Raw genomic sequence first — 24,774 nt, 5'->3', positions numbered from 1 at the left:
GGATTGTTTTTACCACTAAATGAGATGGAAACACCTAACCGTACAGAGCAATTAAATTCTATTCACTGAAAGGTTGGAGTCACCCTCGAGACTAGTCTGCAAGTCTGGAGATGTTCAGAGCCGTGATGTAAATATCTGTGCTAACCTGCTAACCACCCCCCCTGCACTTGCACACACTCACACAAATAAACACTCATATAATGCAATCCTCCATAAATACAAACATACTCATGAATGCACATGCATGCACACACACGCACGCACCATTCAATAACAGACATGCAATATCCTCATTTCAATCCTCAAAACACATGGGGGAACAACATCCCTTCTGACAGAAGGACAGTGTTTTTCCCCTGATACCACACACACACACACACACACACACACACACACACACACACACACACACACACACACACACACACACACACACACACACAGAAAAACCGAGGCTTGGCTTTGACCTACTTCTTTGTCCCCTCCCTACTCATAAAACGTGACTCTGCCTCCCACTCAATCTATCATTCCCACCATCTTATTCCTCAGAACTAGACGGCTGTCTCAATTTCAGCATCGGTTGAGACAAGGTCGGACATAAGGACTATCAAGAGGGGAAGCTACAATACTGCAGTGAATCAGATAAGTAATCAAAAAGAGGGAGAGTGGAGAAACAGAGGGCGAGTGGGAGGAGGGAGAGGAGAGAAAGAGAGGAGGAGATATCAGAAAGGTCACAAATCACTGCAGCAACAGCAATGCAGCACTGAAGATGTACGCTCTATGTGCTAATCTGCACTGAACAGAGGACTAAGGAACTCACACAAGGGCTATACTCTCACGCAGAGATCGATTTCAATAGACAATAAAGGTGCATCAGCAGCGGTAATATTCCTACAGGTACTTCACTCGGTGAGTGGCACAAGGGAAATCATGATGGAAATGAATGTACTGAAGAAAGAAGGGAGAACACTGTCATTTTCAAGGGCAGTGCATCCGCTGTGTCAGCAGCACTGATTTCTTTTTAAATACACCATTTGGCTCAATATCAACAGGGACCCTGAAATGAAAGGCCAAGACCCCAGAGAAAAGATTCACAGATCCAGAGAGACCAATTAAATTGCAGTTCAACATCTCCAAAATCCCCACATTGTCTCATAAAGGAACCCCCAATCCCCTTACACACATGCACCCGTACACACACACGCACACGTACACACACACACACACACACACACACACACACCCACAAATGCACCAGGTGGTGAACAGAAGTGCCATCCTCCCCCATTCCCCACTGCCATGAGCCATGATATCACACCTCGTGATGGAGGGGAATTACTGTTGATTTAGAAAGCCCAAATCAGCAAGCTGTAGCCTGACACACAGGCCAGGCAATCCCGCAGTCACATGTCTTACAAAGGAGCTGCAGCTGAGCCCGCCCGCGACCTCTGACCTTGGGCGGGTCCAGCGCAGCAGGAAGCAGAGATACTGATCTTTATTGGCAGACAGGCTGTTTACTGACTGTATATAAATGAACTAGGCAATATCAATTCAGTTTCAGCAAGAGCCAAAGTCTACCATCTCAAGCCTAATCAAGGAAAACCTTTGTTAAGCAGATGGTTGATCTGATCTGACTAACAAGCAAAACTGCGACAAGAGTCCACAATCCATATGAGTCCAGACAGCCCCACTGCTGACAGAATAAAGACGGAGACACCTGGGAGGACAGGTGGGAGTAGCACACCTGTGGAGCTCCAGCTGGGGGAAGGGCGGCTTTGAGTGACAGCTGCCCGTCCCCACAGCCCGATGCCACGGTGCCTACGTTTCCCAGACATCCCCAGTCCTCTGATCCTTGGATCCCAGCCAAGACCTCAGCGACTCATTCAAAGATCTCAGCACGTCCCGCCCCCGCCAGACCTGCCCTTGATCAGACTCATAAAGCAGCTCCTGGATTACAGAGATATACAGCAGGGGCCCTGACAGTAATCTCTGGCTACAGCGGCCCAGCCCTGCACAATGCCATGAAATCCTCATGGTTATTCATCGGGGAAAGGTTGCTGAAAAATGGTGATAAAGGAAATATCAGTATAGCCATCTCACTAACACTCAAAAATAAATCTTTTGTGTGCAGCAATAAACACATGCACTACTGCCTGCATAAAGATGCAGGCCATACCATAGGACAGGGGTGTCAAACTCCAGTCCTGGAGGGCCGCAGTATCTGCTGGTTTTTGAGAGATACATTTCTAAGTCTTTCATTGGCTAAATAGTCCACACACCTTGTTCTCGAGGCCTTAATTGGCTGCTGATTGAAAGGAAAACACAAATACCAGCAGACACTGCGGCCCTCCAGGACTGGAGTTTGACACCCCTGCTATAGGAGAGTTTGTGAAAGCAGAGACACTGAATCTGTGTGTTTGTGCAAAGTGTAGCATGTGATGAGATGATTTAAGGATGCCCTGTACTATACCCGGTGGAAGAGCATCTCTCAGATTACATGTTAGCACAGGATTTAAAGAGCATACAAGGACCAATTCAATCATGCAGCAGGTTTAGATTTATGAGACTGTGAAATGAGCTTTTGACATAGGAGGCTGATGTGACGTGAGGAGATGAAACCTGAGAGTGATACAGCTATGGGCCTGTTCTGCTTCACCTCAACACTATCATCCATGAACCTCAACATCATCCAAATCACTGGTCTTATTCCTCTCACCGGCAGGCTACAAACTGCTAGTTGTGTCCTTAGCATGGCCAACCAAACCACTTCAATGAGTTTCATTATCAGTTTCTTATCCTATAGCAAGAAGCGAGTCCTGGTCCTATGTAAGAGAATGACCTAACGTGCCCTTTAACCGGGGACTGAGGTGCTTTTTGTGGAAGAAAGGAGCTGGAGTTTCCCCCTGTCTTGGAGGGTTGGGGGGGGGGGGAGGACTCATGGGGCCCAGACCTAGGAGGAGGAAGAACAAACAACTCTACTCCAGAGAGGAAATGCCCAAAGGTACACCCTGAGTCCTGGCTGTTAAGCACCCTTAGATCAACTCTTCTTTCAGGGAGAGGAGTTTCAGTTTAGCCCGCGTCGTCTCCGCCTAGGACGTGTAGGGACACGCTGAGATTACAGCACCTCCTAATCTGCCTACAATGGAGCCCCGGGGGGTCGAGCAGCTGATTACAGGGTATCAGAGCCCGCAGGAAGGAGAACGTGTCCGAGCTCCTGCTATACGATCCGTGGCCACGAGCTCGGCCGGCGTGACGCACAGCACGAGGCTTAAGCACGCGCACAATGAGGACAGACAATAAAGCGCCTCTGGGGGTCGGGGGTCAGCGGACACCCCTGTGGGTGGTGCTGGGAGAGGGGCTCTGGGCTTGGAGAGAGCAGTCCAGTGGTCCAGAACAGTCCAGTCCAGAGTTGGGGAGAGTGGAGACCATCTACCTCCGAACATGAGCCGTCTTCAATTTTACATAGACATGCAACCCGATCCAACGCAGCTACTTATTAACAGGGCATTTACTTGCTTTTGTATGGATTATCAATTTATGAATCTGAATATGTTACTGAGGTAATTAAGAAACTTGCTGAAGGGCAGAATTTTTGCACACCCCCACCTGGAATGGAAATTACTTGAATGCTGATGATTAAAAAAAAAAAAGGCTTTTAATTTAAACTTGGCATTGGGTAGGGCTCTGTAGCGCACAGCTCTTTGTAGGTCATTTGAGTTTCAAACTGCCAAAAGGAAAATTAGTGTTCTGCATGAAATATCTGGATAGATCTGGATTTGGACTAGCTCACCAAACTCACCCTTAAATTGAAGCCTTAACCATGCCAACAGAAAACTTGGATATAAAACAAGTAAACACACATGCAAACACACGCACACCCACATGCCCACACCCGCCCATGCGCACACACACACACACACACAGACACACACACACTAACAGTACCAAATCAAACACACAGAGAACATCCCATTTGCCTGGCAGGCAAGAGCGCATTTTTATTCATCTCAAAGATACAGGTCCAACTATGAATCCTTCACAGCATAATAAAGGCTTTGGGGTTTAGACTGCTAGCACAGAGATAGAGAGATATACAGACAGTCAGCATGAGAGAAAGAAAAGGGAGAGATAAGCAAAGTAGGACCAAAAAGACAGTAGAGAATCAGGAAAACATCCAAAAATGCAAAAGAAAAGGAGGAAAAAGTAGCCTGTCTGCAATGCGATTTCCCAACACCAAAGCTATCTGCAGATACAGCCCTGGAGAACCCGCACCGTCAGAAAAATTCAAATGAAACTTGGAACAAGACGCAATCCAGGAACAGAGGAACATAACTGAAAATGGATTTGATAAAAAAAAAAGAAACCTTCTCCTTAGCAATTCATGAGTGTGTCCAACAGAAAGAGAGAGAGGCAGTGTGTGTTGATGGAATGAGCTGGAGGACACACAGAAGGGTCACTGACCGGTCATGCCAGGTGGCACTGTCCTGCCAGGGGTCCTAGAGTCCTACCAATGACCCACATCTCACATGGAATTACACATAATGGCCTCTCTTGTTCTCCCTCGCTCTCCCCTCTTTCTCTCAAGTCTCAACCTTTAATCACCTCTACATGTCTCTCTGTGGCTCCCCGACACCTCACACCTATATGCACAGACGTACACAGTGCCCTAGCACATTTTTATTTAGTCTACGCATACCCCAATACCCAGAATGCCTTGTAATATGTACAACTGTACAGCGCCTTCTGTAGCTCATTAGACTTAAAGACAAGAGAAGAACAGTTAGCCCAGGGTAAAAGAGCCTAAGACGCCCATCCATCCTGCCCCAATTTCTCCATGCCTCCAGCTCACAGCCCCCTCCCCACTCACAGATCGATAAACTCATCCATCAGCTGCTAATACAGAAAGGATAAAAGTGTTTTGTCTGAAAAAGAAAAAACAGGTCCTGAGCGCCATGAACAAAGACTAACCTGACAAGCTCTTGGGCGCCATTTAAAGGGTTTTTGTGGTATGAAATGTCTCTGTGCTCCCTTTTTGAACATTATTTTGTACAAAGCTATCTTGAAAATGAACACACACAAGCACATACACACACACACACAAACACACACACACACACACACTATAATGGAAAAAAATGCTGGAAGGACTGTGGAGGATTTAATGGGTTTAGTAGCTCCTCGTTTACCCAAGACAATAAAAACCTAATCCTAAAGCCAATGCTTGAGTGTTAATAAGTGTCAAAGCACTAATTAACACCTCCCCTCAACACAGAAATTCCTGCATGCTGAGGATGTAAACCATCCTGGTTGCTGGGTCTGTAAAGTCCAGTGCTGCAGTTTCCACTCCTATGGGGTTGCCCAAGCCATTCTGAATCTCCTATATGTTGCAACTCCCAGCTTATAGTGGTAACCTTGACAACCAAGGGTTGTAACACTACTGTTCAACTGGGAAGTTGATCCACAGCTTCCTACTGGATTCCCAGAGGTTCAGAGCTGAACAGGGCATTAACATACTGGTAGAGGGAGCGGGGGTTTCTCTTCCAAAAAGGAAAAAACAACCATGAAATAACTGGTTAATGAGCTTAAAAATATTTTTTGGATAATATCGAATAATGCAAGAGACTCCACAAGGATTGAGTCTGTAAAGTAGATAAGGTATTGAGATCAGCATTTGTTGGGTTCCTCTTGAAAGGAGTGGAGTTTTGTATCGGGCAGTGTTGGTGTGTGTGGATTTCTACAGAGGGGGGATACAGATCTCCACATGACCGGAGGGAATGCACTGACCTGGACCGTCTGGAAGAACGCCATATTGATTGGAGAAAAGCACAGCATCCAGGGTATTATTCACACTGCTATAAATGGTTATGTTATCATTCTGGTATCATCGCACGCACACACGCACACACACACACACACGCGCACACGCGCGCGCGCACACACACACGCGCGCACACACACACGCACTCAGGTTAAGTCTACTGCAGCACCAGATGCCGCATACCCAGGCAGGCAGGAACCTTTCTCCTCAGTCCAGCTTTTTCAGGTTGTTTGCTTTGACCGTCGGGCCAATGGCTATAAAACAGCCGGAGCTCAAAGAGGAGACAATGGTTTGAGAAACACAGCTGCCGCACGGATGCGCATTCTCTGGGGCCGCCAGAAAACCGAGCGTAAAAAAAAAACGAGAGCGTTATCTTCCGTCTGGAGCGAGGAAGGCTCTGTCCTGCAGGTAATCGCCTCGGTCCCTGCTTTGCGCTCGGTGTAAGAAGCGGTGTTCGCGCTGAAAGGATGCGAACCTTGAGGCTCTTATCAAACACGCAGTGCAGCTAAACACAGAGCCGGCAGGCTGACTTTTTAACATTGCTGCTGAATTAATCAGACCCGCGAGGGTGTTTACTCAGCTAACGGAGACTAATCTCATTCTTCTCCAAGAAACGTTGTTTCCTATAGGCCCACCATTACAGCCGTGACCTGTGGTTCAGTCTGCAGCGGCTGCCGTATCTGAGCTGATTGCTGCAGGGGTATTGCAGTTTAAATCCACTGCCTGTGAATACTGCTATCCAGTTATTACCACCGTATGTAGGTCTAGTTCGTTATCTATTATTAATACCAGGAATAAGCCTGGCTGTGGCTAATATTCTCTCAAAACTACCTGACGCTGATGGACGAGATTGCTGGTGAAAACAGAGTGCCAAGCAGAGGCTTCATTTTCTGTAGAAGTATCCAATGTGACATTTGAATAAAGGGGTGGAGGCACTTATTTTTCTTCATATTTCAGATGGATGAGATTAGTAGTAGCCCATGTCTTTCTCCATTGAAAACCACTTGTCAATCAGAGGCAACAGCTTCATTTTTTCCCTCTAATAATTCCTCCACCAATGAGCTCGACTGGTTCCTTTATATTATGATTTGATTTGGAAAAAAAAAAATTTGCATAGTGCAAATGAAGATCCTTGACATGACAGCCATGACAATGAGGCTCTAAAATTCTAAAAGCTGTAATTAATGTCGACACCACACAAATGACTGTCATTTTTATTTTTCCACATCGATTCAAAACACCGGCCAGAGAAGTGTGGTGGGTTTCCCAATTCCTCTAGGCTGAAAATGCCCTGACAGAGGTGAGAGGAGCTTCACTCAGAACATTCCAGAAAGGCTGGACACAAATGCAGGAGCTAGGCTCTCTCGCGGCTCCACTGGAGCTTGTTCCCGCTTTGCTGAAACGCACAATGCTTTGCTTGACTGCCAACGACCGTTCTGTCGTCAATTACCAAAGAGAGTAACGGATTACTGGGTGGTACAAAGAAACCTCTGGCAGTCTGGTTGATTTTTTAATTAGGCGTGGGGAGGACGCAGGAGCGAAGTGGAACGGACGCCTTTTACAGACGGAAAAGTGGCGATGTGAGTTAAAAATGTGAAATCCCACTTCAGTCTTAATGACACACTTCTCCGCAGACTCATTCTCTACGTGTGCTCTCTGTGTGTGCTCGAATGCAGGGCATTAGGCTCCAGAGCCTGCGGTGCCAGACACACCCGCAGGACTGCCAGTCTGCAGCCCCACAGAAATCAGGTCAATTCACTCCTGGTCCCACTGCGATGTTCACTCCACGTGATTGTTTCGCTGTCCTTGGGATTAAAGTAAGTCCGATGTGCTTATTTTCACAGGTGTTCAAACATGACTCGAAAGCCTATATTGTTAGTGCTCTTCCTCTGTTAGTGCGAGCAATAGCAGCACAACAGTACAGTTTTGTGAGATAAAAAGATCCATTTCCAGTTTGAAGTCAATAAAACAATGGGTGCTAAATGGCAGGAAGTTGGCCCCCGGTCTGGCGACTGCAGAGATGTCCCAGAGTGTAATAAAGTATGGAGCGGCAGTGACTCATGAGGTCACACTACGCGCCCAGCAGACACCGTGCCCAGGAAGATTGACATTCACGCAGTCGTTTTTATTTTATTTCAAAACCGAAGACACCAAAGTAAGAAGCGGGCCTATGACCATCTGGTCTCTAGAGCTTAGACCACAGCAAGGGTGAGTGAGGCTCTCCATATCCCCCCTGGGGCCCACGCCTGATTTTGAGGAGATATCTGTTCCTGTTAAATCTCTCTGATCCACGCTTCAGTCTGGGGGGAAATGTTGTTATGGTTACCATGCCAATTAAACTGACAGAGGGGCACAGACTGGGAGACAGGCACAGATGGCTGCACACAAGCCGGCCCCCTCCACAAAGGGAGGTCCGGGATTGATTAAACGGGCCCTACCCTGGCCCTCCTCGGAGGAAGAAGCCCACAGCCTCGTGTTCCATACAGCTGACTCACTTCCTGTTCTAAACCTGAGTGATTATGGGGGATGAGACAGGCCCCCTCTCCCCTGGTTAATGTCAGGGCACAGGGGAGGGGAGTCCCATCCTTTCCTCTTAATTCATGAATGTAGGCAGCCTTAATAAAGTCCCCGTCCCGATGGGGGCTGAAGGTCACGAGCCGGCTGTCAGACACCTTTAAATCACGGGCCACGAGCCTGTCACACACACTGCCAAAACCACCCCTGAAGACCCTGATGGTACAGTGACAGAACCCCCTCCTCCAACAGGGCCGAGGGTACGCGTCGTGGAGGGGGCCATTAAGCAAGCAAGATCAAGACCCCACTCGCCAGCGTAAACCTCCAGATAAATATTGTCCTTTTCAGAGCAGGCTGCCTTGGAAACAGATGGGAGCTCGCAGTCACAGTAATGTGGCACCAGATGCAGTTAGCCTGTATTTACGTTCAGAACGAGCCGCGAGTCGTCAGAGAGTCACAAACATGTCTCCTCATACAGACCTGTGCTTGTGTGAGCTCCTTTCCTCAGCCAGCTAAATCTTTAATATGCAGCCTGCTTTAATGGCATGGGTTCTGTGGGTATCTCCTTACCTTTGTTCTCCAATAGAACTCACTACATATGCATTCTACCATATCGTTTTTAAAAAAGCATGTAGGCTAAATCAAGGATTCAGATAAATAGCCTACTAGCTCCATCACTGTTCGATTTTGCAAAAAGGAAGCAGGGCAATCTGAGGACCATGACTACTGGTTAAGTAGGCACACACACCTGGATTGGATTACGAATCAGTCCAGGACTCAAGTGTACTTCTTTGCACAGCAAGCGTCTGAGACCGGGGAACCCAATACACAGGGGAGAGAGCTGATTTTTGGCCGAGCCAAAAGAGGAGGCTGGAAAGCGCATTGGTGTTTTGTTTTATTTGCCTTTGTTATTTTAGTTTGTTATTTTAACCTGAATCCCATGAGGGTGAAGGGCGAAGTCTTCTTTGTGTTTTATTAGTTAAGCCCTCCCCACCCCCGCCTCCCCATGTACACAATACCACAATTAACGCTGGTGGAAACCGGAATTCTCCTATCACCCTGTGTCCAGCTCTTCTGTCCTCCCTGGGGTGTCACATGGCGTGTGACAGTTACCTACAGTATACTGTATCTGTGGCAGCAAGTGGCCAGTTATTTTCCTTATAGTTTAAGAAACGGATCACCATTCCTAAGCCAAATGTGTGCTGGGAGGAACAGTCAGCCAGAGAGCCAGTCTGTGGGGTGAAATTGTAAACTGCATATGAAACAGAGAACAACATATGTTCTGTGGCAGACTGAGGCTTCTCTTAAAAGGCCATATTGATGAAAGCAGTCTGACCCCCAGCACAGACTGCCCACCCCTTCTGGAATATTCTGATCAGTTAGAGTACATGTACTCCAATGCAATACTCACACCACTGTAATATGAAAATCAGAACGAAATGGAAATGAAAAACATGAACATACACACAGAAACCTGCTGAGTAAAAAAGGTCCTGCAAGTGAGAAGTGAGAAGAATACCCACGCATTGTTTCAATGGTAACAGTGATTTGCTAACCAACAATGATTGCACCAACATGGCTGATGAAGGCCTATCAGGCTGAAATGCTGTTTGTTAATGAAACACCAGGAGCACTGAGTGTTTACTGCATTTCCCTTTTCCCCCTAAGGCTACTCACCCAGCCCAGTGATCCTGAACATCCCCAGGGTCTGTGCTGAGACAGACAACCCTCCAGACCTGGCAACCCCCCTTCCTGAAGAAAGCAGTAACCAGGCAGAGCAACGGTCCAGACGGTCCCTTCGGTCCAAGACAAACCAGGGAAGCCGACAGCTGCCTTTTTGTTCCAGTGTAATTTGGTATTCAAGCACCACACAAAGCAGGGTGACAAAATGGCCTTTGAGCTCGCTCAGGGGATCCCGTGAGCTCGGCCTGGGAGGAGCGGCGGGCGAGCTTTGAGCCGGGCCGTTCCCACATGGGGGGAGGCGGGGCGCTTTATCGCCCTCAGGCCGCCCGCGCCCGTCAGGGAACCCGCCGCGGCCGACGCCCGCTCGCTGTGAGCACCTCCTGAAGGACGCCCGTTCCCACCGGCAGCGACGGCTTTGGAACGGCTCCCGTTCTAAGCGCTTTAGAGAGGCTGGCATGCATCCAAGCCCCCCTCCCCATCACCTCCCGAATTCTACTGTGCTGCTTGCTGCTGTCCTGGGCCAACTCCAGACCCCCGGCCTGTACGCACGGCTGGCACCGCTCGCTGTGGGACTAGGGGCAGGATGGGGCCTGTTCAGCGCTCTATGCTAACAGTTTATCCAAGGAGGACACATGCTCCTAATATAAGTAGAGAAATTTAGGAGCACATTAATGCAATTAGTAGCTGTGTTCCTACATTATTAGGAGCAAATGGGAGCACTGTAGAGCACTGTACAGCCGCACCCGCCCGTAATGGCTGTAATGGCTGTAATGGGAATGGGCATGCTGCCCTACATTTTAAGTGTGAGGTCAGGGGGTGAGCTGGAGGGGAGTGTATAACTGAGGACACCCCCCTTCATGAGGGACACGGTGAGCTCTGGTGAAACTCTGTGGATGTGAGGCACTCTTCGGAAAATGTAGTGCGAGGTTGAATTTGATAACTGTCCACTTTGTAAATGCATGCCTTCTCATTCCCATGGGGTCGAGCACAAGCTATAATTACATCTGAAGGAGTTTCTTTTTTACGCTATTACTACAGTAAAAACTATTCTTCAAAACAGAAAATAAAAACTACCAGAGGATCATCCTTAGCATTAATGTGCATGCAGAAATATGGGGTGTAGCTAGGGCTTGAAACAAAGAAAGACACCCGTCAGCCCTGATGAATGAACAATCTCTTCTTCTGTGGTGAAGTTATTAAGAGTGATCGAGCAGCGAGTCTACTCTGACCGTGGGCGTATCCCATCTGCTCCCTCCCCACTCCAGCATGTTTATTCATGATTTCAGCGCTTCACAAACAAGCATTTTAGGAGCCCCTGCCGTTTGTTTTCAGGGCTGAAGGCTGATCAGCACGTGGCTGTCCCCAGGGGAAGGGTGTGGCCGGGGCAGATAGTGAGCTCGTAACTGGACACGCGCCCAAGATCAGATTATCGCAGATGATGACGCCGGCCACCAAAGATTGGCTCAACGTCATCAGGATTTAGACCCATCCCCCCCTACCAGCACACAGCCAACACTCACCTTTAAAAGCCTGAGACCATTATAGCAATAAGAATGGTTAGGAAACTGAAAAGAAATGTGCTGGTTTTAGTGCAGCACATAATTCACCTCACACAGGACAGACTGTAAATCAGACAGTGTATCTGGCTTCGGGATTTGGGATTATTCTCCAGAGCTGTCCTGTCAAGGTGCAGAGACGTGGACTCACAGAGCATATGTGCCTGGGGGAGGGGGGTGTAAATCCCGACCCTTCACCCCTGCGTTTGGCGAAGGCTGTCCACCGAAAGGGCATTACCGTGGAGACCGGGAGAGAAGGGCCAAGTCTCCGCGGGTCAGAGGTCAGGCTGGCCGCATCACGATCCATCTCCACTGCTCTGAGGACCGCCTGTTCCAGCGCCCATAAATCCCCTCCCCCACACCCGCTGCATCACTGTCACAACCGGCCCATTCATGTGTGCCCGCCAGCTGATGGACAGCACAATAGACCAATTAAAAGAAATTCTACCTCAGGGATACAAGAGGGAACCTCCCCAGATTTGCCAGAAGGTTTAAACCAAATATAGATCAGTGTCACATCTCCTTTCTGCTAAAACGGGAAACCTAGGACTTGTCATGTGCGAATCAGTGGCTTGGAACAGGAGTAATTCCTCAACATAGCATTTCCCTCAACATGCCAGTTCATGACACAAAGACAAGCTCATTCCTTGTGTGCAAATGGGTGAGCCTGCACTAAACAACATTATCACTCAAGTCCACATACAGTAAGTGACCTCCATGGAGGAATAATATTTCAGCAGCTTCCTGCCTCTATAAATACGCTGCCATTTGCTGAGGTAAACAGGAAGCGCTGCCAGACTGTAATTCAATAGAGGAAAGAGGAAGCTTTGGGGAGGCGGGGGGTATCAGGTCACATGATATGACCTCTCTCCTCTGTACCCCAAAAATCGATTGGTTCGTTCCACTAGCTTTCTGAGGTCACTGCAGTCCTCCTCTGGAAGGCTCTGTGCCTTTGCCCTCAGCCATTCCTGTTGTGATATGGTTTCTGTGGTGCACACAACACCCTGGAAAAGCTGACGCACTGTTGAAAGGAGCTATGCTGATTAGTCATACTGAGCTTGGATTTTCACCATCCAATCAGTTCAGATTTGAACAAATACCCAAGGCTACAGTGAATGACTTCATTAAAGACAATAAAAGAAAAGTAAACAACAAGTAGTTGACTAATAGGGGAAAACTAAACTCTGAAAGACAATAGCCAACTCTCTTCAAGTAAAATAGATGCTCCTTCAGCCAACAGAGAAGAAGATATAAAGATGGCGAAATAAAAGCTGTTGTTTAAAACAGAAACATCGGTTGGAGAAACACGGGATCAGCGAGCATAACCGCAGCCCGGGACCTGAGACCAACAGAAGAGACGTTTCCTCTGAGTCAGACACAGTGGCCTCTGTGTGGGCGCGGAGGAATGATGACCACTGCGCTGTTTGTGAGGAGCTGCTGAGGAATGGCTTCCACCCCACTCAGTGATGAGCTCATCCTCCAAGTTTAGCCAGGAGGCGGGCCCTGATCTGCACACAGCCCTAAAGATGCAGAGCTCATCCAGCTAGATTATACTGCCTGCCTGACTGCGCCATGCCCAAGCACAGTCCTGACGCTGGACAGACTGAACCTAGCTAATCACGGAGCAGAGCCCTTCTCAGAGTGCAGCCCAGGCTGACAACCACAGCTCCTCTCTCTACAGACTAACCTGACCCAGCTAACATACCCAGCACAGCTCTTCTCTCTCTACAGACTAACCCGACCCAGCTAACTAACCACAGCTCCTCTCTTTCTACAGACTAACCCGACCCAGCTAACTTACCACAGCTCATTTCTCTCTACAGACTAACCCAACCCAGCTAACATACCCAGCACAGCTCCTCTCTCTCTACAGACTAACCCGACCCAGCTAACATACCCAGCACAGCTCCTCTCTCTACAGACTAACCCGACCCAGCTAACATACCCAGCACAGCTCCTCTCTCTCTACAGACTAACCCGACCCAGCTAACATACCCACCACAGCTCCTCTCTCTCTACAGACTAATCTGACCCAACTAACATACCCAGCACAGCTCCTCTCTCTCTACAGACTAACCTGACCCAGCTAACATACCCAGCACAGCTCCTCTCTCTACAGACTAACCAACGCAGCCACTCTTTCATGCAACACTGCAAGTTCCTCACAGTCCAAATACTGGGTTGACCACCGAGTCTACCGTACTACACAGTAAATTGTTCAGTATTAAATCAACTCTTATAGAATAAGGTCCCAATTGGATTCATATTGCATGTACAGTGTTTGAGTTGAATTGACACATGACATTTTACTGTGTACATTACACTACATTTACAAGTTCAGACGCTTTTGCCCAGAGTGACTTGCACAATGACATTTTTACACACAGTCCATTTATACAGCGGGACATTTTACAGAAGTAATTCAGGGTAAGTGCTCAAGGCTTCAACGACAGCGCCTTGGAATCAAACCAACAACCGTTAAGTCACTGTTGCCCCACGACAAGACTCAACTAATCCTGCCTGGCTATGGTAAGTTCTATCTCTGAGTTCATCCTGAACAGAGCAAAGTTCCAACTTGTGTTAAACCAACATTGAAGAGTTCAGTAGAAAACATACGAATAATAAGAGATATAATAATACCTCTCAGCTTGAGTAAACTTGTCAAAACTGCAAAGACTGCTTTTCACAGGGAATGCTGTGTGAGAAATGTGTCTGAGACAGTAGTGTGTTGGTTTGAAACTTGCGGTGGGATGCCCAGGGGAAACAGGCCACACTGTGGTGAAGTCATGGGGGCGGATGATATTTAAAAGCTGAACAGAAATTTGAATAATGATGCCGCTCAAAGTTAACCGTCAGAAAATGCAAACGTATTGACAAAGGGAGTCTTGTAGGGTGAATGTAGGCGACATCGCCCCCTTCCACATCACAATCCTCATCAACTTCCCTTCAGCCAAACCCGAGTCAAACTAATGTCACACTACTACGCAGGCATAAACCCAGTGCGACAGCGCCCTAATCTTCCCCCTCCTGTATTAATGACACCAGATGGGGCTTCCTAATGAAGCGAACTGGGCGGGGTTCGGGGGAAACCTCCAGCAGGGCGGCGCCATGGGGCTCTACATATTAATAAATGTTGGGAGAGTCGCATGGTGTGATGTAGTCAGGTGTAATTACAGCAGTGGCCATGATGCCAAGCTTGGCATGGAATCACTTTCCTTACACCGTGACCCCTGTGACACACCCTTCCCTTCCCTCACTACCCCCCTCCTACAAACACATACCCAGCTCAGAATGATAAAACGAAGCCGGTCCTTACACTGCCTTTCTCCCTCACCAGTGCCCTCTAACACTGGACATTTGTTCTACTGAATGTTTCTGCCCACTCTTCACTCTTCAGCTCCATACGGTCTCCAGGCACGAGTGACTGTTGCTGCACAAAAATGCAGCCTACGCCCCAGGGGGCTAAATGAATCTGAGAACAGCTGGCTCCCAAGCAGAAAGGCCTGCTCCTCCCAACTGGAGCCACCGGCGGCGATTGAAAAAGCCAGACCTGCAGTCCACCCAAACAGAGCCAGTCCATCTGAGGCCACTCCACCCCGGGCCTTCCCCAGCTCATGAGCTGTTTTTACACAGACAGGGATTCAAGCCTCTTTACAGCCATAACGGAGGGGATTTAGGACTTTATTTAGTGCCATTTAGTAAAGATTACCGCTTAATTGCAGAGCTAGTCGGCATGGACTGTCACAGACGAAAGGTTCAGTGCAAACGGCGTGAATAACAGGGTGGGGAGTGTGTGTTAGAGAGAGTGTGTGTGTCCTCAGTGAGGGGCAGCTCGAAGAACCGCTCGCAGTGACTCTCAGGCTACGGACAGGCCCACATGTAGGCTAAGATCACCAGGCTGGGCCTCTTCAAGTGGGCAAGAAAAGCCTGGGTGGATAAAACGCATTCCTTTAATTCCAGCCCCTGACAGCAAGCAGCTGCCATCACCCACACAGGCTAACGCAGTCAGTGGCACAGAGCCGGACATCCATCTTAATGTGCAGGAGATGCATCCCCACCATGCCCATGCTAACAGCTAACAGCTCGGATGAGGCCCCTTCCACAGCAGCCACCTGTCCTCTGCAGTGCTAAGGACACACACAGGAGGAAACCTCCGTCACACACTCTGTCCAACACACGGCCTGACTGGCATGCCGTCAGTCCTCCTGGCAGACCCGAGAAAAACTTCCCATGCCACCATGGGGCAGGCGGATTACTGTTCCTCAGTGCAGACCACGGCCAGGGAAGGCTTTGAATCCGCAGGAAGAAGGGGCCCGTTCCTGTTTCTCCTTTTAACACAAACATCTCCCCATGCCCCGAGCGCTTTGTGATAGGGCCGTGAGCAGTACGCACGGAGGGGGAAAGACTCAACAGAGCCCAGCAAGGCTGGGAACCCAGGTCTCCCACACTTCCGCTCTTTGTTTCTCACACAAGAAGCAAAATACACTTTGCCCAGACGGCAACAGACTCAACACTGGCAAATAAATACATGTAAGATTTACAATGGCAGACCCAGAGGTAAACCATATGACTATGAGGTCATGCAGTATATTCTGTAGATTACAGCACCCAAAAGTTTACTGCAGTCTACCCAAAAGTTTACTGCAGTCTGCACAGTATCTCATTGTAGTGCTGTAGTCAACTCTGCACTGCGGTGTACAATGAGGATGAAAACAATGGGCCAATCAGTCTGTGGTATAATGCGCCATGCTACCATGCAAACGGCCTCTCCCATTAAAGCGTGTGCATTGCCGCACTGTGTTTGTAAAATCAAGACTGGTTAAGACCCTGTGGGCTCAGGCACACAAACGGCCCTGATCTCCCCATTCAGCGCACAGGTCTGCCCTGCTTTATGATATTTGGAGACGATTATCCACTGAAATTCCACAAAACAATTCCACCCTGGCAGTGTGGGCGCTTGGCAGGGGGGGGGTACTGAATGCCTCTCTGTGTTCTCCGACACCATCCACAACGCCAGGAGGGCCCAGGCAACAGGAGCCCTTTGTCATGGTAACAGGATTTGGGCAAGAGAGGGGTCTCGGCCAAGGGAAAGGCGTTACTGTATGGGTCCATCTTCGTCTGGGCCAGCTGGAGAGGTCTGGGTCTTTGTGGCCCAGTGCCTTTCTGTGACCTCGCCTCTAACTCACAGAAGTCTCCAAAATGACAAATCTGCAGCTTTCAGCTAACTTCTTAATCATGTTATCATGGTCTGATTTGCTGAAAGCGAGCAAGGGCATTCTCACGGGGTAAAGCTGAATAGTGAGGAAAAATGCCAATGAGTTGTTGGGAGCATGTTGCTACAGGTCTTTTAAAAGGGGAGCTACGGTGATGTTGATCTCTTGCAGGTTGAGTTATGGTACTGCGTTAATGTGTTGTGTTTGTTGGTTCACAGCTGGAGGTATGGGGTATCTCATTAGCAGGTGGAGGTATGGGCTTGGTCACTCACATATGAAGGCGTGGGACAATCTCATGCAAAGGTGGGGTGTTTTGTACATTCAGTAGTGGTGTCATTCAAAAGCATATGGGCAAATATGTCCTTCAAAGGTGAATTCTAAGAATCTTAGTCAGTCTCATTTGCTCGTTCACAGGTAGCGGCACAGGACTTTATCATATCAAAAGTTGAAAGAGTAAAAGGGGGTCCCGTCGGGGGGCCAAGTAAGAGCTGAGGGGTTCACAGAACTCACACCACTTGCCCCAAGTGCCCAGCGACCCATAACTAATGGGCGACAGATGGACGCATTGATCCAGCATGGGACTGGATGGAATGGGATGGGATACCCCTCCCACCCCCCTTACAATTGAGGAATGGACACCAGGCCTCCTCTGGTGCCATTACAACACATGCGGCTCGATTCGGCAGGGCCTGATCTCGGGGCAGGAGTCACAGGAGAAAGTGACAAGGTCAGGGCGAGGGTCAGGGCGAGGGCATTTCAGTCTAACAGTAGAGGAATGCAGAGAAAGGGCTCCTGTTTATCCAACAGCAGAACAGAAAATTACACTGCTCATACTGGAATGGAGTCACGTGTAACCAAGTATAAACAAAAGATTTATCTATTTATAACTTACACAAATGACCTTTCACCAAAAACACGAAGACGTGTTTAGTTTCTGTGAAGAATGCTTTTTTGCAGCCAGTAACACAAATGCATAACCAATTTCCAAAACGGAGTATATCAATGAGAACACACATGGACTGTCACCATAACAGCACAATACTTTAGTTCCTGTTAAGACTGCATTCCACTAATGAAAGCGTTTTACTTGAAGAGACAGAGAAGTAGCGGTTCAAGTCCAAAATTTGTGCTCACACACACACTCACACTAACACTAACACACACACTCATACACAAATGTTACGGGAAATGCTATTTTCCTTATAATGCTATTGTGTGGAAGAATGAGGTCAGAGGCCCAGCTGGAATCAATCAAGTCCACAAGTCTTGAGCAAATCTCAACTGAAGGCCACGCTGCCAAGCCCCTCTCATTGTCCCTGCTCATCTGGGCCTTTCACTAAGTGAAGGCAGAGAGAGGGTAGCACACATGGCATTTACCCGTGTAAATATGACCACATTCTTAACCCGCGCTCCTCAAACTACTTTCCTTAATTACGGCTCCGCGGCTCGTGAAAACGGAGATGGCATAGTGTAAATACTGACAAGACTGCCAGAAGGAGAGCACAGGGTCCCATGTGGGGGAATGCTGGACGTATCTCTACCGAAGGGAAGCGGAGGTTTATGAGAGAGAGGCACAGAGAGCTCTTTGTAATGGCGGTATCAGGGATGTGTCAGGAAGTAGCTACAGCACTGTGGCGAGCTGTGACTCACTTCTCAGCACTCTCTTCACTCCCCTGTTTGACCAGGACGCCACTCCACCAGAGCAGTCTGAGGGATATTTTCAGAGTGGAGCTAATTACACGCCTGGTTATAGTCACCTTCACAACCATGAAAACGAAAGCTGAGACTTTATCAGGTTTCCAGCAGGCATTCGTGATGTACTCGCGCATGCAAGCACACATGCTACAGGAGTCAGCAGCGCGCGCACACACACACACATACACACACTCAACCAGGGCCCTGACTGATACGAGGATGAAACAAGGTAAGCAGAAGCATGGGAAATGGGAAAGGAAATGTTCCAGTGTGCTCTCTTTCCTCTTTCCTGATCACAGCATTTCCTGCCTCTCTGCAGCACAGAGACCAGCCAAACAGACCGACACCAGGAAGGAATGCAGTGGGAGAACATGTCAGTGACAGAGAGCAGAACACCAGCTTAATGCCCATATGCCCTGGGCTCTGTGACTGGCACACCTCCTGGTCCATAAGTCCACACACACACAGCACAGCTGGACATCAGCACTAGCCTCTCTGCTGGTACACATTGGCACATAGGCTCCATGAACTGAGAACCTCAGACAGCGCTATTCAAAGCAACACTGACCAGCAGACTGGTGAACACTGGCCCCAGCCTTATCTCCACGTATTAGGACTGCACTATGTACTGCAACCAATCATGCACCATATACTGAGATGTGAAGATAAATATGACCTCTAAATATAGTAATGTTCTAACCATACGGTAGACTACAAGCTGGAAAGAAATGGGCCAATCAACTTTTCCCCCCATAATTTCAAAACAAGCTTTTACCGTTACAATGCATAATAATTACCCATTTCGTTGACATGGTGAAATTTGATCATTTACACTGTGATCTGGTTATCTTTTTAGAAGACAAATTCTTTGCGGATAGGCTAGATAGTGGTAAGAATCTACTACATACCTGGGAGACTTGTGGTATCAAAAAGCAAGAAAAATGCCAGTATTGTGATCACGTAGGGTTAAGATGTAACCTTTTAGTTTTGCATACCTGTTTACCTGGCCGTGCACAGTGAAGAACCAGCACTCAAGCACAGCAGAGCCTCAATACCCAGTCTTGGATAGCCTCAGTGTAGGTGCCAGGAAAACATACTCTCACTCAAACGTAGTCCACTTATCAAGCTCTAGAACCTAAACTGAGGCTGTGGTTTGCAGTTCCCCCCCAATTAGATTAGCTATAGACCAGTGTTGCAGTTGTAGAGGTAGATAAGACTGGCATCAGCATATAGTACCATCTAATCAAAGCAATAAGCTGAAACATAAAACACCTCTCAAGCTCTCCAAATGACAGGTTGTGGGTAACATATTGCAGGGCCAGGTTCAACAAGACCAAGTCTGTAAAAAGAACCAAAATAAAGAGACCTGTAATCAACATATTCTTCATACGCTAGTATTTCAAATGTTCACATCCACTAAAAATCCCCTCATCAGAACTACTGGATGCCCTGACACCTTGGCAACAATGACACAGATTCAGCCTTAAGGCAAAGGAATGCTTCTCTTTTACCAAGTCAAGCTGTGGGCAAATACAGTCATTAATCTACCAATTCCAATCTACCAATTCCAGAAAGTAAATTGCTACAAGGGCCTCTGAAATTAAATGAAATACATCTTCATTAAAGATATGGGCTTACACACATACAGGATGATGGACTATTGTGATAAAATGCTATGTTTACTTGGTTGATTAGCAAAGCTATTTTCAGTTACCAGGCCAAAGCAATGTGAACAATATACCAACCCCGTCTGGACATACTTAGTCTGACAGGCTATATAAAGGTTGACAGATCAAGGTCTCCCATAAACAGGCAACAATGACATTTGCCTGGCAGACACAAAGTATTAGTGTGCGATGAAATGACTTTTTAGCTCATAAAAATGAGCTAAGAAATTCAACCATAGGACATAACAGTCCGAGTGTTATGTTTGATGTTGGACTAAAATAGTTATAATGATAGACTAAAATGAACAAAAACAATTCCTATTTTGCGGACACTAGCTTAGGTTTAGTCATCTATAAAGCACACTATCATTGGTTGTCATGGATACAAGAACAGACCAAGAAAACAACTCGTTTGCGAGCTTCCCAATTTGAATTTTTGCAGGGCAGCTGAAGCAATGCTGGGGAACCTGGCCACAGGCTGCCAGATCAGCTGCTTCACAGCCCCTTCCAGAAATGAAGCTTTCACAGAGACAGTGGAAATGCTGAGGTCATCAACCACCGACACAGACAGGCCTCTTCTCATTCCACAGACAGATACTATACAGGTATCTCAGGGGAGGAAATAGCTCTATGTGCATCGAAGCCTTTCTCTTTTAAATTTGGGCAGATTCTATGTGTTATTGTATATGCTGATTGAAGGCAAAACATATATCCTACATGTATGGAAAAACATTATTTTACTTGGGGATGAATATATGCATATGCAAATACAAAAAATTATCTTAAGTCCTCTAATGCATGAAACCAAATAGTCCAGACTGTGCAATGCCACATCAGAAATGAACAGGAGACAAAGAGAAGCATGATGCCAAGATTGCACACATTGATCTGGAACACTCATCAGGGATGCTAGAGCCAGGAGGAGATGGGAGGGACATGTGGGATGAAAATGAAGGGTATTCGGGGGTGGGGGTACCACTGGCACTGGGAAATGATAACAAGCAGAACACACGCACACTGATGTCAGCCATTTGTTTCCCCCAAGTCCTGAGTTTGACTCATGAAAGAAGAGAACCAGTTGGATGGACAACAAAGAAAGCTGGTGCTGGTGGCCCTGAAAGGAAGTGATGAGTGAAAGAGAATTTCATAGCATACGCTATCTGAACAGAACTACACAATGTGCTGATGATTAGTGAGACTGGATTAGCTTAGATTTTTCTATCCTTTGTCTCAGACTCAAAAGTAAAGGTACTCTTGAACTAACCCATAACCTGCTCATCCAAATTCATTGTTCATTGTACTTCTCAAGCCAAATCCATTGAGACTGTAAGAATAAATGCGATACGTTGTAATCCACCGTCAATACTAATTGATTATTTGTCCCAACGAACTAGCAGTTTGTCCTCCAATCAGCTTCAAGTAACAGAAACTGAAGAAAACAAAAATGTAGCAACACTAGTCATTTTGACTCCTTAACCTACTTTTCCTTTGTAATTACTGTCACAAGTCTCACATCTGTTCACCCCAGAATGAATATTGTCTCAGAACTGGCTGTAGAGACACTGTTCTGCTTTAGTAATGTTATATTACTCAGGCGAGAACAGTCAGCATTCTTGACATTCTTGCAAGGTTGGAACTTGTTTGACTTCCTGGGTCCCAGTGTGAACAGTTCTCGGGCAATAAAGAAGCCCGCCAAAAGAAACGCATGTTTTCTATCAGACCCACAGATTGAAGACAATTTGTCCCATTCATAATCATGGATCTCTCAAATTTAGATGTGTCCTATGTGATGCATTACACAAATGAAATTCTAAACCACTACAATATAATTCCTGTTTTTGTCATGGTACTGAAGATATGGAAAACCAGTTGTATGAGTGGTGTCCTTGTCCATTTGTAAGCTTTTAGAGAAGGAGATGTGGTTTGAAACTGGCCACGAATGCAACACTGCACACATTATCTAGGCACAACCTCCACATAATTCACCTCCATTCACAAGTAGCCAAGTTCTGCATGAAAACAGAAGTCTATTTCACTGCATACATATAGCCTAGTGTCTATGGAACACAATATGACACTTTCCAAAATCAGATGCAGTCCTTCGTCACCAATAACAGCGATATATCTCAAAAGACCATTTATGTTATCACCTACAGTTCAAAAACATCCAGCTCAATAGAAAATGTGACGCATAACTAACTCTCAATATTTGCATCGAGCACAAATGAACGAATGAAATGAAATAAATAACAATAAACGACTTTGCTAGCCTTTTTTCCTGATTGGTAAAAGGCCTGTTGGTAAAATAAAGTGCTTTCGTGCATATGCGGGAGCCGAACACTCCATGACTAAGGAACTACCCTTTCTAGGGCGGCTTCCACATCTTGTCAGAGCCAAAATTCCCTAAACAACATACCGTAGTTTCCTTAACTTCTATAAATGTAACGATTCAGGACACGCGCCCCGAATAATAACTTTTCCTTTTAAAGATTATGGCAAACGGAAGCTGAAGGCAAACTTCAAGTCGCTACATTTGACCTTGTGAAAAAATGGGTGCTGTGGAAAAAATGAAGATGCCACAGAGTGCATTTGATGATTTTGTTCAAATCTGTGATAAATATCCCAGTTAAATTGGTTAGATATATATCACCTTCAATTATTTTCTTTAACAATACGGAAAATTAATATAAAACCTACGAATACTGTGTTTTGATGGACGTGGGTGAAATACAAATGAAGATGGGGGACCAGCCATCTATTTTGACATTTTTGCACAGATTTCAAATGAATCACCTAGTTAAACATTTATGCAATTGAACGTTAACTACCTCCTTAAGCTGGTCGAGTTCCTGACGAACGGTCTCATATTCGATTTCCAGGTCGTCAAATTGCTGTTTCAGTTGCTGCTTTTCCTCCAGCACGGCAAGACCGTACTCCGCTGCCTGGATCTTCTCATGGGTCGTCTCGCTCAGCTCCCGGGAAAGGCGCTCTATCTCAGCCCGCAGCCACTCTGGTCCCTCTTCGGTCACCACCATCGCTTCAGGATAGCCCTGTTCCTCCACGGACATGTTAGCCGGCCGGGGATAAACCTCAGCCGCCGCACTGGGCTAATCTAAGGCGATAAGGGAGAACCTCTAGCAGATCCAACCTTGAAGGATCGCAACAATCCTTTAGTGAAATATATTATTTCATTTAAAGTCTTCTGTATTTGAACTGCATGGTTGTTTTCCGTGCGTTTCGTGCTGCGATCCGCCTTTTGTGATGTAAAGGTAAATTTGGTTGTCTTACGGATGAAGACCCTACGTTGTTTTCTTTTAAATCTGCTTCATGGTTGCAGTCGGTGCTCCCGTTAGCTTCTCCTGCGCTAGAAGAGATTGGGAGAGATGCAGCTCCCAGTCGTGGCAGTGCATGCCGGGAAATGTAGTGTAGTATAAACCGGCTAACAGCCATAAATCGTATTAGCGTGTTAGCGAATGAACTAATATCCCATAATGCCTTGCAAGTTTGTACATGTGGACATTTGATTCCCTGCCCAAATTTTCTTGTGCGGAAATATTGCGAGCCGGTTGTGTCTAAAGACTGCCATCTGCGGGTGTAATAATGTCATAGCCAACTTAATTTTGCCAATATACTGTGTTTTATTCAGAAATTACTCTTCCTAATTTCTCAGTAGTAAGCAACATTTGCTCCACAAGGTTGTCATATTTATCTAAATACTTTTTTTGCTATAAAAGTACAATATTATGTTACTCCACCTTCCTTGAAACCACTTGACACATCAATGTTCTGAGTATTTGTCCTGTATGGAGCGCAGTAATGCAGCTAACTGAATGATCAGATGAAGCTTTTCATCATCAGCAGTGATGAAGTTTCTGAGGAAGACCCGTAAATGTGAATGATTCCCCATCACAGGACAGAAAGAGAACATCTGTATTGACAACAGGCTCCTAAGGAATATTTGTGTCCAGACACAAATACAGGCTCATACAAGGCCAGACCTTTTTAGAGCACCAACAAGTGAATTTTAAAAATCCGGCATGATATTGCTAGATTTACTAATATCATTCCGATCTCACGTTGTGAGGACCGCAACTCCCTCGAATGCAAGTTGACTTTATTTATTGTTACAAACTAAAGTGAGCATTGATGTTCCAGTGTATTTTTGGGAGCTGCTGTCCTCAAAGTGGGACAGAAACAAAAGCAGGTCTGGGCTGGAATAAATCAGAAATTAGAGTTTACTTTAAAGTAACTGCACAACTGCTTGTACAGCGCTATTATGTCTCCAGAAGTTGTATGTATCTGTATTACTTGATATACATCAGAGGTGTCCAATCTTATCCTAAAAGGGCCGGCGTGGGAGCAGGTTTTTGTTTTAACCCAGCAGTAACACACCTGATTGTACTAATGAACTAATTGTGGTCTTTAATCAAGACCTTGATGAGTAGAATCAGCTGTCTTAGTCTTGTGCTAAAACAACAACCTGCACATACACCGGCCCTTTCTGGATAAGATTGGACACCCCTGATATACATAATTGTGAATAAACACTCTGTCTATGTACACTTTGGAAACAATACCACAATACAAGTGGCTTTGCACTCATTTCCTTATTTTAAATCATATACCCC

At 46.7% G+C, this 24,774-nt stretch overlaps 1 protein-coding gene across 2 annotated transcripts in view; it reads right to left on the bottom strand.

The window, feature by feature from the left end:
* The window catches only part of LOC133138247 (protein bicaudal D homolog 2-like), a 55,926-nt gene extending 32,401 nt beyond the window's left edge, over positions 1-23,525 (bottom strand). For both annotated transcript variants that reach the window (XM_061256838.1, XM_061256839.1), the window contains exon 1: positions 22,975-23,525. In XM_061256838.1, coding sequence (XP_061112822.1) covers positions 22,975-23,214 — 240 coding nt within the window. In that variant the 5' untranslated portion in view covers positions 23,215-23,525. The remainder of the gene's footprint in view (positions 1-22,974) is intronic.
* Between the last annotated feature and the right edge of the window lie 1,249 nt (positions 23,526-24,774).

Source organism: Conger conger, chromosome 10, assembly GCF_963514075.1.
Source record: "Conger conger chromosome 10, fConCon1.1, whole genome shotgun sequence".
NCBI lineage: Eukaryota > Metazoa > Chordata > Actinopteri > Anguilliformes > Congridae > Conger > Conger conger.
Note: the sequence above shows the minus strand (reverse complement) of the source record. Positions and strands in the feature narration are given on the sequence as shown.